The following is a 13022-nucleotide window of genomic DNA, read 5'->3' as shown; positions in this document are numbered from 1 at the left end:
CAAGCTAGCTGGAGCCATACTGCCCACTACCCATGCAGGAAGGCACCACTTCATTAATGAAGAACATTTAGAAGCATCCTAATGAAAGTCCACATTGAATGCCATTTGTGGTGAATGGTCCAGTCTGCACCTGGTAGGACAGGTGTCCCAAGGCAAGATACCAAGTGTCAAGTGCATGGCCGTGCTGACTTCTGTTTTACAGACTTCTTTCAGGGTGAGGAGAAGAGCAAGGCTTTTATAAGACATGCAGTTGTATACAAGGTTGGTCTGCTTTCTAAATAACTTGCCATCCTGGTATTAGGCTGGAGCCTTCTCGGCTCTAACGATTGGCTCTGGTTTTCAAGTAGCCCATGTCCTGTGACAGGGAAAGCCTGAAGCAGCGTCCCTATTCTAATACAAGTCACAATCCACCTCAGAATTTTCCAGCTTTCCCAAAGGAAGAAACAGCCTCTCATGTATAATAGTAATCACTCTCCCCTTGCTGGCCAAGAGGCTTACATTCCAGACAAGTTGATCATTTTATAAGCATTTAAGGACAAGTACAAAGCAACGAGATGATGCGCTTTCAATCTCAGTAATAGTCTTACTTTAGTATGCACCCACGACAGAAAGAAAATCAATGAAATGCTTGGTAAGTAAACAGGTAATGCATTGGCCAATTACTCTTGGGCTTCAAGACCAACTTGGACTCTTTCTTTCATGGGTAATGTTACGATTTGTACGGCAAGTGGCTCATTCTTATTCCCTATAAAGGTATAGAAGACATATTCCAGAAGTCTTAAGGCTAATGAAAATAACAATATTTATGTGTTTCCCTTTATTATTTACAAAGAACTTTCATATGTACCTGTCTCTTAAGTTTTGTGGTTAAACTCACAAAAGTCTACAGGTAATACAAAATGTTAAAATGCATTTCTCCACAAGAAATAAAGAGAAGGTAGGTTGGAAGAAAATAAAGGACCCTCATATCTTTTTTGGGGGGGGGAGCTTATTAATATCAAAAGCAAATAATTTATAGGGAAAATATGAAAAGTGTTAAATATGTTAAAAGTGGTATATATACACAAATCGATACATATATTTGAATATATAAACATTGTACAAAAGTGTCCAGCTGAGCTGAAAATGCATTAGTCAATGACCATTAATTACTACATTATTCTGTTCTCTTCATTGTAAGTATTCTCATTGATAACGTCTTTGATTTATTCAGGGGCATACTTGGCACTATCATGCACAATCCTGACCATTCTTTTCCTAAGACAAAGCATGTAGCCTATACTAATATACAGTAACCTTTTTCAATATGACTAATGACCTCAATTTGGCCTTCAAGGGGACAAACTTCTTTGTTTTTCTCCTAGTGTCCTTCCTAAAGTAAAATCTGATGTTTTCCAGACACAGTTTCATTTAAACCTAAAAATGAAAAAACCTTCAGTAAACACATGTTCACAGAGCATAATCTCAGGAAACGTAAATTATACCTGGCCCCCTGTCAACTGGGAAGGCCAAAGATATCCGAGGAATGGCTCTTCCCTGTGCTGTGAATGACGTGGTGCCAAGTTTGCTTATCTAGTTAGCATTTCTAAACTACCGGCCAGCAGAAAACCCAAAGATTTTGAAGAGAAGTTTAAACCATGTTATTCTGAAATCAATTACTTAATTTTTAAAAATTAATTAATTAATTAATTAATTATTTTGGGGGGCTGTGTTGGGTCTTTGTTGCTGCGTGTGGACTTCCTATATTTGCAGCGAGTGGGGGCTACTCTTTGTTGCAGTGCGTGGGCTTCTTATTGCAGTGGCTTCTCTTGTTGTGGAGCATGGGCTCTAACCCGTGTCCCCTGCACTGACAGGTGACTCTTAACCACTGTGCCACTAGGGAAGTCCATATTTAATTATTTTTGAAAATACTCATCTCTTTATTATTTTCTCCTCAAAATGTGTAAATTACTCTGAAATCGAGATATAGATGTACACGTTTTCATTTTGATTTCATCTCTAAACAAAGGGTACGGTTCAGACATAGGATGGACAGCTGGAAAACTGAGGTTCCATGTGGTCAAGGGACTTTGTCAAGGCTTTGCTACTGCTAAGCTGTGAGGCAGGATGAATACAGGTCTTTGAACTTTAATTCTCAAGGCCTTTCGTGTAAGCCATGCTGCCTGTCTACATGCAAGGATTTTTAATTTGAGAAAACCAAAACAAAGAACTGGTCATAGGCCTAAGTAGAAGAAGCTCTATGATATGGCTGAACACAAGATAATGGAGTGGTATATATTCTATACTAAGTGAAAACAATTGTGAGACGTTATCTAAGCAATCAAATCCCAATGCAGGGACTTCCCTGGTGGCACAGTGGTTGAGAATCCGCCTGCTTCAATTAATCTTGTTCAATGAACCCAGGTGAGGCCTAGAAACAGGTACTTTGTCAAAGGTTCCTAAGTGATTTCAATATGCAGATAGATTTTAGAACCACTGCTCTGAAGGGAATTAAGCCCTTTCAGAATTTTTACAAAGAGCTAATTATGAGAAGAAATCCATTATCAATAACTTTGAATGCAGGGTTATTCAGTTTGCTTCTAAGCCACACTTCTGCACAACACTGTCACTCAGTGCATTTGGCAAGGGGGAGCCTGTGTCATTCACATGTACTGTGCTCCAGGTGCCCCCCAAAATCTTGGTGCCCAGAGCATAGAGAAAGAAGCTAACACTGAGGGCACACTGTGGCCCAGAACCAAGTTAAGGCTTTGCACACCTAGTCACGTTTAATCCTCTGAGCAAATTTGCAAGGCAGTTATTAATACTCTTATTTTCACAGTAAGAGCCCTTCAAACATGGGAGACAAACGTTACAGACGGTAAAGGTTTAACCAAAGCATGAGCAGCTGTTGTCAAAAATCAAAGAGCAATTTTTTTAAACACAGTTATTGGTCTTAATCAAATCCTTATTCATACATGGCCAGTATCAGTCTGTCATGACATATGAAGAAAAATAAACATTATAAATATATAAATGGAACAGCATTGTTCATTTCATTATTCGAGAAATTATATAATCAGTGACTCTGCTTCTAGAATGGAGGCTATATAATGAATTTTACATTAGGGGGTCTTTTTAAAAAAGTTATAAAGGGAAAATGTCACTTGTTAGTCTAAGTTAAAAACAAAACTCTGAACTCTTTTTTTTCAAAATGGCTCCCATTCAATGATTTCCTCTTTGCAGGCCAAATTTTCAATCAGATTAATTTACAGTGGAGAGAAGTTCAATTATGCATGAAGAAGATCTTTCTTAATAAAATATTTATAAGAAAAAAAAAAATACTCTTATTTTCACATGAGGATTCAGACTCAGGCATGTTTGCAAGCATGTTTGCATGGTGAATATTAAAAAATACAACCCTATCGCCCACCTCTGAGATGAGTCTAACCTTATTCCTAACCTTTTGTCAGGGAACTCACATAGAGTTTAGAATTACAATAGCAAGGTCCAAATCTGAGCTCTGTTTCTTATTGCTTGTGCAGTCCTGGGAAGTTCTACAATGACAACTACTATTAGCCATGTACCAAGACTCTGCTAAGTACTTTATATAAACTTATGTTGCTTAACCATCATGTCCAGACAATGAGGGAGATATTATTACCCCCATTTTAGAGATTAAACTAAGTGATTTGTTCAAAACCACATAGGCTAGCATTCAAACCTAGGCCTATAAACCTAGGTGTTATAATTATTACCCCTGGGCTCTTAAATGTTCTATTGCCTCTCTGAGCTTTGTCTTCTCATGATTGTGAGGATTACATTAGGTAACATACATAAAAGAATTTTTTGTTTTTTGTTTTTTTTTTGTGGCGGTACGCAGGCCTCTCACTGTTGTGGCCTCTCCCGTTGCGGAGCACAGGCTCCGGACGCGCAGGCTCAGCAGCCATGGCTCACAGGCCCAGCCGCTCCACGGCATGTGGGATCTTCCCAGACCGGGGCACGAACCCGTGTCCCCTGCATTGGCAGGCAGACTCCCAATCACTGCGCCACCAGGGAAGCCCCCATAAAAGAATTTTTATAAAAGCATTTAAGTGCCTAGGACAGCAAGTGGCACTCAACAAATGTTTCTTAACATTGAAGTGAAGGGAATTTGATGATTTTGGACCAAAGGCACAAGTCTAAAACAGCAGCTGACGAGGCCAAAAACTGAAATCATAGCAGGAACTGGCAATACTGAAGAGATGTCACTAATCGCAGCATTTTCCAGAGTTTAGTGCCCTGGAGAAGACACACCAGGAAGCATAATCCTCACCTACTGCTGGCTCAACAAAGAAATAACATAATTATGTCTTATGTTCCAAGGGTAACCTTAGATTTTTTGCAACTACTTGGAACTAGAGAGTGTAAAATTTTGAAATGGGTTTACCTCCTATAAATGTGTGCCCTTTGTTTTCTTTTTAAATATTGTTTTTAAAACTACGTAATACATTGTTGTTGTAGAATATTTGGAAGATATAGAAAAGTGTGAGCAATAAAATAGCTCTTATAATCCCTTCCCCTAGAATTTAGAGAGATTTCCTGAAGCCAAGGACTAGAACTCTAAGTGGCTAGTAAGTATAAGCTGTTGTAATGTACACTTTCCCTACTGTACGTTCATTCTATGTCAAGAGTGTCTTGACAAGATTCCTCAAACTGAATTCATTTCTTGGAATTATACTGTGTCTTTATTATTTCTACTTAGCCTATTTGTTTCTGTTTTCTTAATTTACACACTCTATAAGCAGTGTGTGCAAGAGGAATGGATGATTATATTAATGGTTTTTAACAGTGGGAATTATTAGAGTAACACCCCAAAATCATGGCTTAATTAAAAGGAACATCTTTTCATCAAACACCTAAAAATTTCCATGCATTCAGCTGTTCTTGGTAGTAATGCACCTGCCAGCAGGGAATTTCAATTTATCAACCTAGCTTCTATAAAAATCCTTTTGAATGGCTGGACTTTTCATCCTCCTGATATGGAAGACAGGTGTATTTATAACTTCATATTTTCTTTTACATAGTCAACCAATTCTTTTCTGAAGTTTTTGGATTATCCCTTTTTATTGTCATCATTTATGTGCAATATATCATTCAATTTTGTTTTTATTTTGTTATCTGCAATATACACAAAATGGAAAAGTTATAGTAAATGGCATTTTGATTGTGTGTAGTGTGTAAACTATTATTCGGAGCGCATATAAAGCTAAAATGATAGTTCTTGGCCTAGAAGCCCACACTTTTGGAAATCATTTTGAAAAAAATCTAAGAAGAAAATCTATCTAATACTTTGAAAATGAATTTTAGTAGTCATTAAAAGAGCTTTACAATGATACATAGTTTGTATGAATATATATTGTGAAAGGACATAGCCGAACTTGCCCAACACAAGATGTGATACATAATAGGCATTTAGTGAATAGTAGCCAGTATTGCCACATATGGTCACCACTCATGTGCTCTATTGTATAGCAGCAATGAGTTCTGCTGTTCAAACCTACCACATAAATCCAAGTAGTGCCTGTAAGGCTCTAGTTTGAGGTTTGGGATTTTAATTTAGTTCCTCTTTCTTCACCTTGGAAGGATAACACATTATGTGATAGGCACATGAGGGGATCTGGTTAAGTTCTAAAAATATCTGTGTGAATGTACAGGTGAGAAAAAAGTCTGATTTTTTAAAAAAAGGATTTTGTTACAGTTAGGATTCTGGGCACAAGTGCAAGAAAGCGTTGCAATTTGGCTGTTGTGTGTAATAGAAACACAGCACTTCCCCTTCTGTGTAAGACTAAGTTTCTTCCTATCAAGTTATAAAAACAAATTCTAACTCTTAAAGTAAGTTTGCCGGATTCCTACTCTAAATCAGAATTTTATAGGCTTAATGCCTACACCTCAGAATAAAATTCAAGTTTCACACAGTGTGAGAAAATGAAAAAACACTGAAATTTGGGATCAGAAGAAAGAAAGAAAGAAGTAAAAGACATCCAAATAGTTAAGAAGTAAAATTATCTCTTCGAATGACATGGTTTTATATGTAGGAAACCCTAAAGACGCCCCCCCACACACAAAAAAACCTGTTAGAACTAATAAATGAATTTGGTGAAGCTGCAGGATACAAAATCAAGATATAAAAATCAGTTGTGTCTCTTTACACCAACAATGATCTATCAGAAAAAGAAATCAAGAAAAAAATCTCATTTATGATAGCATAAGAAAGAATAGAATACTTGGGAATAAATTTAATCAAGAAGGTGAAAGATTTGTACACTGAAAACTATAAAACATTGAAGAAAAGAATTGAAAAAGACACAATTAAATGGAAAGATATCCTGTGTTCATGGATTAAAATAATTAAAATTCTTAAAATAGCCATACTACCCAAAGTGATATACAAATTCAATGTAATCTCTAACAAAATTCCAATGAAATTTTTTGTAGAAATAGAAAAAACAACCTTAAAATTCATATGGAAACACAAAAGACTCCGAATAGCCAAAGCAATCTTGAGAAAGAAGAACAAAGTTGGAGGAATCACACTTCTTGATTTCAAATTATATTACAAACAGTATGGTACTGGCATAAAAAAAAGACACATAGACTCACTGGAGAGAGTCAAGTGCCCAGAAATAAACCCAAGCATAAATGGTCAATGGATTTTCAACAAGATATGCAATGGGGAAAGGATAACCTCTTCAATAAATAGGACAGCATGTGGGAAAACTGAATATCCACATGCAAAAGAATGAAACTGGACCCTCATCTTATACTATACACAAAAATCAACTCAAGGTGGATTAAAGACTGAAATGTAAGACCAGAGACTATAAAACTCCTAGAAGAAAACACAGGGAAAAAGCTCCTGACATTAGCCTTCAAAATGATTTTTTGCATGTGACACCAAAAGCTCAAGCAACAAAAGCAAAAATAAAACAGTGGGACTACATCAAATAAAAAAGTTTCTGCACCGCAAAGGAAACATTAAACAAAGTGAAATGGCAACCTACAGATTGGGATTAAAATATCTGCAAGCTATACATCTGATAAGGGGTTAATATCCACAATATATAAGGAACTCTTACAACTCAACAGCAAAAAGCAAACAGTCTGATGAAAAAATGGGCAAAGGACCTGAATAGACATTTTCCCAAAGAAGACATAGAAAAACACTCTCTTCAAGACAGAAGTTTAAGTTTTAGATTGCAGGGTACTTGGATCCTTCCAGCCTGGGTTGGCAGAGTGTGGTCTCAGGTTCCCAATATTCTGAGCCTGGGTCCCTCAATCTCAAACTCAGCGGGCAAGGAGTCTCCACAAGCCACCTTCAAGTCAGCCATGTGTGAACAGTTGCCTGTGAGCATGACTGTGCACTGGGAATTGCTTTATAGAAAGCTCGGCAAGGTGGAAACTTACAGCAAAATTTTCAGAACACATTAAGCATATGGTCTGACAGCAAAGGAACAAGGTCTTAAAAAAAAAAAAAAGAACAAATTAAGCTATTATTTTTTAAAAGTTCCCCAAATAAGCTATTAAATCCTTCAAAGCACATACACAAATATTTTCCAACCTCCCTCAACAAAAAACAAGCTCTACAAAATCATCCCTCTTGACATAGCTCAAAAAACAAACCAAACAAAGTAAAACAAAAACCTTCAACTTGGTGTTGTGATAAAAACTAATCTTTCTGAAAAAACCTAGAGTAGTGAGGTGAACAGTGCTTCCTAGAAATAGGCTAACTACAGTTCCAGTTCCAAAAATTCACTAATTGGGCATGATTTGGTGAAATCAGTCTTTCTCTCTTCACATCTCACAGGGAAAAATAAAAAAAGAGGTCAAGAGTACCAGTCTTAACTCCTACGAGTCAGGAAAGAACAGAGAGAAGGAGCCTCAGTAACCTTTTACTTCAGGGACCGAGCGTGTAAGCCTGCTGCTGCAGGCCTGGTATTTGGCTCTGTCTATCAGTTTGGAAGGAATCCTTATTGCGTTGTCATAAGACTGAGAGATAGAAACTCCACCGGTATTTTAAAAAGTGACAAGATATCTGTTTCACTGAACAATCCCAGAAGATAGTCTTCATTTTAACATAAAATGTTTCAGATTTACATACCTGAATAGAAAAAAGACACCAACATATAAAAAATATACTGCATGCAATAGACTTTTCTCCTTGGTCAAATTTGAAATAAAAGATTTGAAGATCCAAAGCTACATTAATGCAAATAACTGCCTGTTGAAAGTATACTTTTTGATTAAATTGGCATACATCAAGTACAATTAGAAAGGTTATTTATAATGAAGAAATACATAATTCTGCATCTTAATGGGGATGACAATTAGAGCTGATGGTTGTTAATTAACGTTAACTTCTTTTGCTCTGGGTCTCAGATATTTCTTATACGGTCTGTATGCTGGCAATGGATACAACTAATTCTGCAAGGTACAAAAGGGTTAATTATCAGCAACATTTGTGCTCATAACAAATTCATTGGTAACTTGCCCAGGTCTGGCTCCACACTGGAGACCTGAGGATCAAGTAGAATTGGTAAACTCTGACTCAGTGTCATGGCAGGAGAGGTATTTGTTCAACTTTCTGAGAAAAGGCACACCTACCCACCAGGTGTTCAGAATGATGGAGAAAAGCCCCTCCAGTTCTCTCTCCTGGTGGAATGGTCTGTGGATGTTGCCTGTTCCAGGCAAACAGAAATGCAAGGCATTGTTTAGTTCAGTGGTGCCACCCTCCTGTACCGAGATGCCCACTGTGCTTACTTTCTTGGACAGCTCAGGGGTGTGTGAGCAGTATTGGAGGCCGGAAGTAAGATGGAAAGAGAGAAGCACTGCAGCTCTCAGCACAGAAAACTATTATAAAGCCCTCTTTGCTTGTGCTGTAAATTACATATTTATTTTGTTAGCATGAGATACATGAATATTTCCACATACAAAGGTGCCCTGCTAAAATCAGGATAAGTGATATTAATGTCCTCTGGTCAGTATTATTGAACCTCGAAAGCAATAAACTTTATGCGTCAATAAATATTACATTTGCAACATAATTAACATTCCTTGACTGTCTCTAGCACTTATTACACATTGTAACCACAAGTCTACAATACATTATTCACATTTGGTGTGTCACCAAGTGATGGATTGCTGTAGGAGAGGCTGTCCTTTAAATAAATCAACAAATAAAAATGCAAATGTTAACATTTTCAGCCACAACTTCTCCCATCTTGAATGCAGAATGAAAATTTCACATTACATTGACACGCAGCAGAGAGAACAGTTAACAACGTACACTGTGAACGAGAAAGATGACTTTGCCAAGCTAGGTTTTATCACCTGCACATGGACCCACATGGGACTCTTATAGATGCCAGCACTTTTCAGAGAACAAAGGAAAACCTGTCGCCCACCGGCATCTGTCCCATCCCCATCCTTTCCTGCAGGTCTTGAAAATTCTTGGAATTTAGGGTGGACAGGGAAAGGACTTTTAGTCTTGTTCTCCTCAGTACTTTCCAAGGTTTCTTGGGATGAAGAACAACAGGCTTTCCTCTTGCATTAAGACGTTATATGTAAAAGCAGTCTATAAAAAATGCCTTTTCTATACTTTGAAATAAAAATAATTCAAATAATCTTGATTCTGAAGTCTGGAAAGCAACCACTGTGCCTTCCTGGTAACTGATTTTCATAGTACTGAATCTTTTTTTTTCAACTCTGCACTTTGTATAATAGACCTATAATATGCCATCAAGCACTTCTAAGGATAAAATCTGGTGTGCTGCACATTCTTTTGTTTAGCCAAATGCTCATTATTTAAGAAGCTTCTGAGAATCTGTATTTAGCTGAGCTGTAGCATTAAGAACTAATAGATAAAGAATCCTTTTTTTAAGGTCTGTAGATATGAGTTTTCACAGCGATTTTAACCTGGGCTTGTAAAACTCTACAAAGTTGATATTGCCATTTCAGAAAATGTGTGCTGAGGATGTACTATAAAACCCTTACTGGGGAAACATTTTATTCTTCTTTTTCATGCTTTTCTCTAAACTGAAGTGCAATCATCAAAAACACATTAGAGTAGTGTTAAAGATCTCATTGAAGATCTTAGTGTCAAAGATAGGAAAATTCATTAAGTTTGAAAATCCAGATTGTCTTTCCTCTTTACCTATAACTCCTCCAAAGAAATCCCTCAAGATGAGCTAGGATGGATCCTCTCTGAGCACAAGCATTCATCCACAATGTTACGTGGTCCAAGGTGGAAGCCCCATCAACCTTTCAGAACCACAACTCACTGTAGGTCTTTGGCAAAATGCCATGCATGGTAGCATTAAAAATAAAAGAAAGGCGTAATGGACAAAGAATGTGGTAAACTAGTTAAATTTTCTTTTGACTGTGGGTGGCTTCCAAAATAGGGACGTTGTCACTGTCAACTATTATAATATTTAAGATCATGGGCTGTGGAGTCTGAAATGCTGGCTCTACCTCTTACTAGCTATGTGACCTTAGGCAAGTCACTCAATCTCTCTGAACCTTAGTTTCCCGATTTTTAAAATGAGGATGATAGTAGTACCACCTCATAAGGCTGTGATGAAGATTAAATCAGATAATGCGTACAAAGGGCTGGGCACATAGTAGATGCTTAATAGATGATAGCCATTATTATTATCCTCTGTGTTAAGAGTCATTTCCCAAAAGTTCTTTAAAATTAAATCTATATTTATCTGATAAGATGCTAGGAATTTAAGTGCTCAAACAATCATATCCCCAAGGAAACATAAACCAAGCCCTTTTGGTGTTGATGTTTATATATTCAGCCTTAAATGCATAATATGGGAGTTGGCTTATTAGATATGAGAAATTTTAATAACATGTTTCTTTTCCTGACTCCAGAAAAGGCTGATCAAAGTATTAACTCCTCAAATGTCTCTGGTATAAGTAAATGTTGACAGTCATTTAACTGTAGTACAAAACCCACTACAGTGTTTAATATCAATGAATTCAGTTAGTTAAGCTTATAGTCCAAGTGTATAACCATTCCATGATAAGTTGGGAAGGACCTGCTGCTAAACAGATTCTTTGATGAAAGGCAGGATTAGCTTTGTGTTTCTGTGGAAATCCTTGTCAATTGCTATTACCAATTAAGGAAAAGCATGCATAAAGGAAAGGGCTCCATGAGTTCAACCTGGTCATATCTAGATGCTTCCAAATAAGGGCCTCTCTCTTGAGTAGGAGGCATTAACAATTGTCAAGATTTTTCAATACTTATTAAATAACTCAAAAAAAGTTCTTATCTGCAGAATATTAAAACAAAGAATCCCTGAAACTTACCGGGGGGTGTCATGTTGCAATGATGCTGTGGTTGTGATTACAAGCTCCTTTTGGCTTCCTGTTGTCATAGGAGATGTGGACGCATCTTTTCTAACTTCTGCCATTGTCCCTGCATGAACAATAAAGGAAATAATTTGGGCACTTAATAAAAGGAAAAGCCTATTCTGAGTAATATATTCATATAGGAATCCCCAAACTTTAAAAGCAAGCCATTTTCCCCCATGAAATGAAACAACAGCAGATGGAAAACTCGGTGAGTTGTTTTGGTTTTGTAAACATCAGTGATCCATAATACCTTGTTTTTAAAAAAGTGCATTTGTGCAATAACAGACTAACCAGAGATTTTCTTTTTAAACCTGATGGCCTATCAAGGTCCTGCTGATTTGGGTTTATTGTAAAAATGCCCAAGGAGGTAGACTGGTTTATTTTGTTCCTTTTAACTATCAATATCATAAGAAAAGTTCTTTCCTCTCTTTGACAAAATTGATAATTCCAGCACTTTGTACTTCTACACCCTTCAAATTAAATTGACCCTAATCCCAGAACTTTCAAGGTAGACATAAATCTTGAATATTTCTTTTAAAGAACTCAACATGTAAGATGCTAAACAAGTAAGATGCAAAAACAAGTAAGATGTTAAAACAAGTAAGATGCTCAACTAACCATTCTAGGGCTGATTTGGCCTTTGTTCCTTTCTAGCAAGAAATGTTTAGTTGATAATTACTTTCCTCTTCTGGAGTGCTCAAGACTAAGATAGCATGGACAGGAAGATGTTTTGTTTCTGTTTGTTTTATAATTATTATTATTTCTAATAACAATAAATTTATCCTCTTTTTTAAAAAAATTAACAAAATTGCCAACTTTTTATTTATTAAAAATACAATAAGGCTTTTTCACTTATCAAATTCTCATGTTACAGCTGGAGGAGACCTTGGACATCATCTCATCCTACTTCTTATATGATAGATGATTTTTGTAGGATGAGCTCTCAGTAATGTTTTATTTTTAAAAAAATTTTTATTGGAGTATAGTTGATTTACAATGTTGTGTTAGTTTCTGCTGTACAGCAAAGTGAATCAGTTATACATATACATATACCAACTCTTTTTTAGATTCTTTTCCCATATAGGTCATTACAGAGTATTGAGAAGAGTTCCCTGTGTTATACAGTAGGTCCTTATTAGTTATCTATTTTATATATAGTAGTGTGTATATGTCAATCCCAGTCTCCCAATTTATCCCTCTCCCCTGCCTCCCCACTTTCCCCCTGGTAACCATAAGTTTGTTTTCTACATCTGTGACTCTGTTTCTGTTTTGTAAGTAAGTTCATTTGTACCATTTTTAGATTCCACATATAAGCAATATCATATGATATTTGTCTTTCTCTTTCCGACTTGCTTCACTCAGTATGACAAATCTCTGGGTCCATCCATGTTGCTGCAAATGACATTGTTTCATTCTTTTTCATGGCTGAATAATATTCCATTGTATATATGTACCACTTCTTCTTTATCCATTCCTCTGTCAATGGACATTTAGGTTGCTTCCATGTCCTGGCTATTGTAAACAGTGCTGCAATGAACACTGGGGTGCATGTATCCTTTTGAATTATGGTTTTCTCAGGGTATATGCCCAGTAGTGGGATTGCTGGGTCGTATGGTAGTTCTATTTTTAGGTTTTTAAGGAACCTC

The 13022-nt window shown here is 36.6% G+C and overlaps 1 protein-coding gene across 3 annotated transcripts in view; it reads right to left on the bottom strand.

Annotated features, from left to right (window-relative positions):
- Positions 1-13022, bottom strand: part of KIAA1328 — a gene marked incomplete at its 5' end in the record, with an annotated part of 378127 nt that overhangs the window by 36399 nt on the left and 328706 nt on the right. For all 3 annotated transcript variants that reach the window (XM_079718280.1, XM_079718281.1, XM_079718282.1), the window contains one exon: positions 11332-11440. In XM_079718280.1, coding sequence (XP_079574406.1) covers positions 11332-11440 — 109 coding nt within the window. The remainder of the gene's footprint in view (positions 1-11331; positions 11441-13022) is intronic.

Source organism: Hyperoodon ampullatus, assembly GCF_949752795.1.
Source record: "Hyperoodon ampullatus genome assembly, chromosome: 13".
Taxonomy (NCBI): domain Eukaryota; kingdom Metazoa; phylum Chordata; class Mammalia; order Artiodactyla; family Ziphiidae; genus Hyperoodon; species Hyperoodon ampullatus.
Note: the sequence above shows the minus strand (reverse complement) of the source record. Positions and strands in the feature narration are given on the sequence as shown.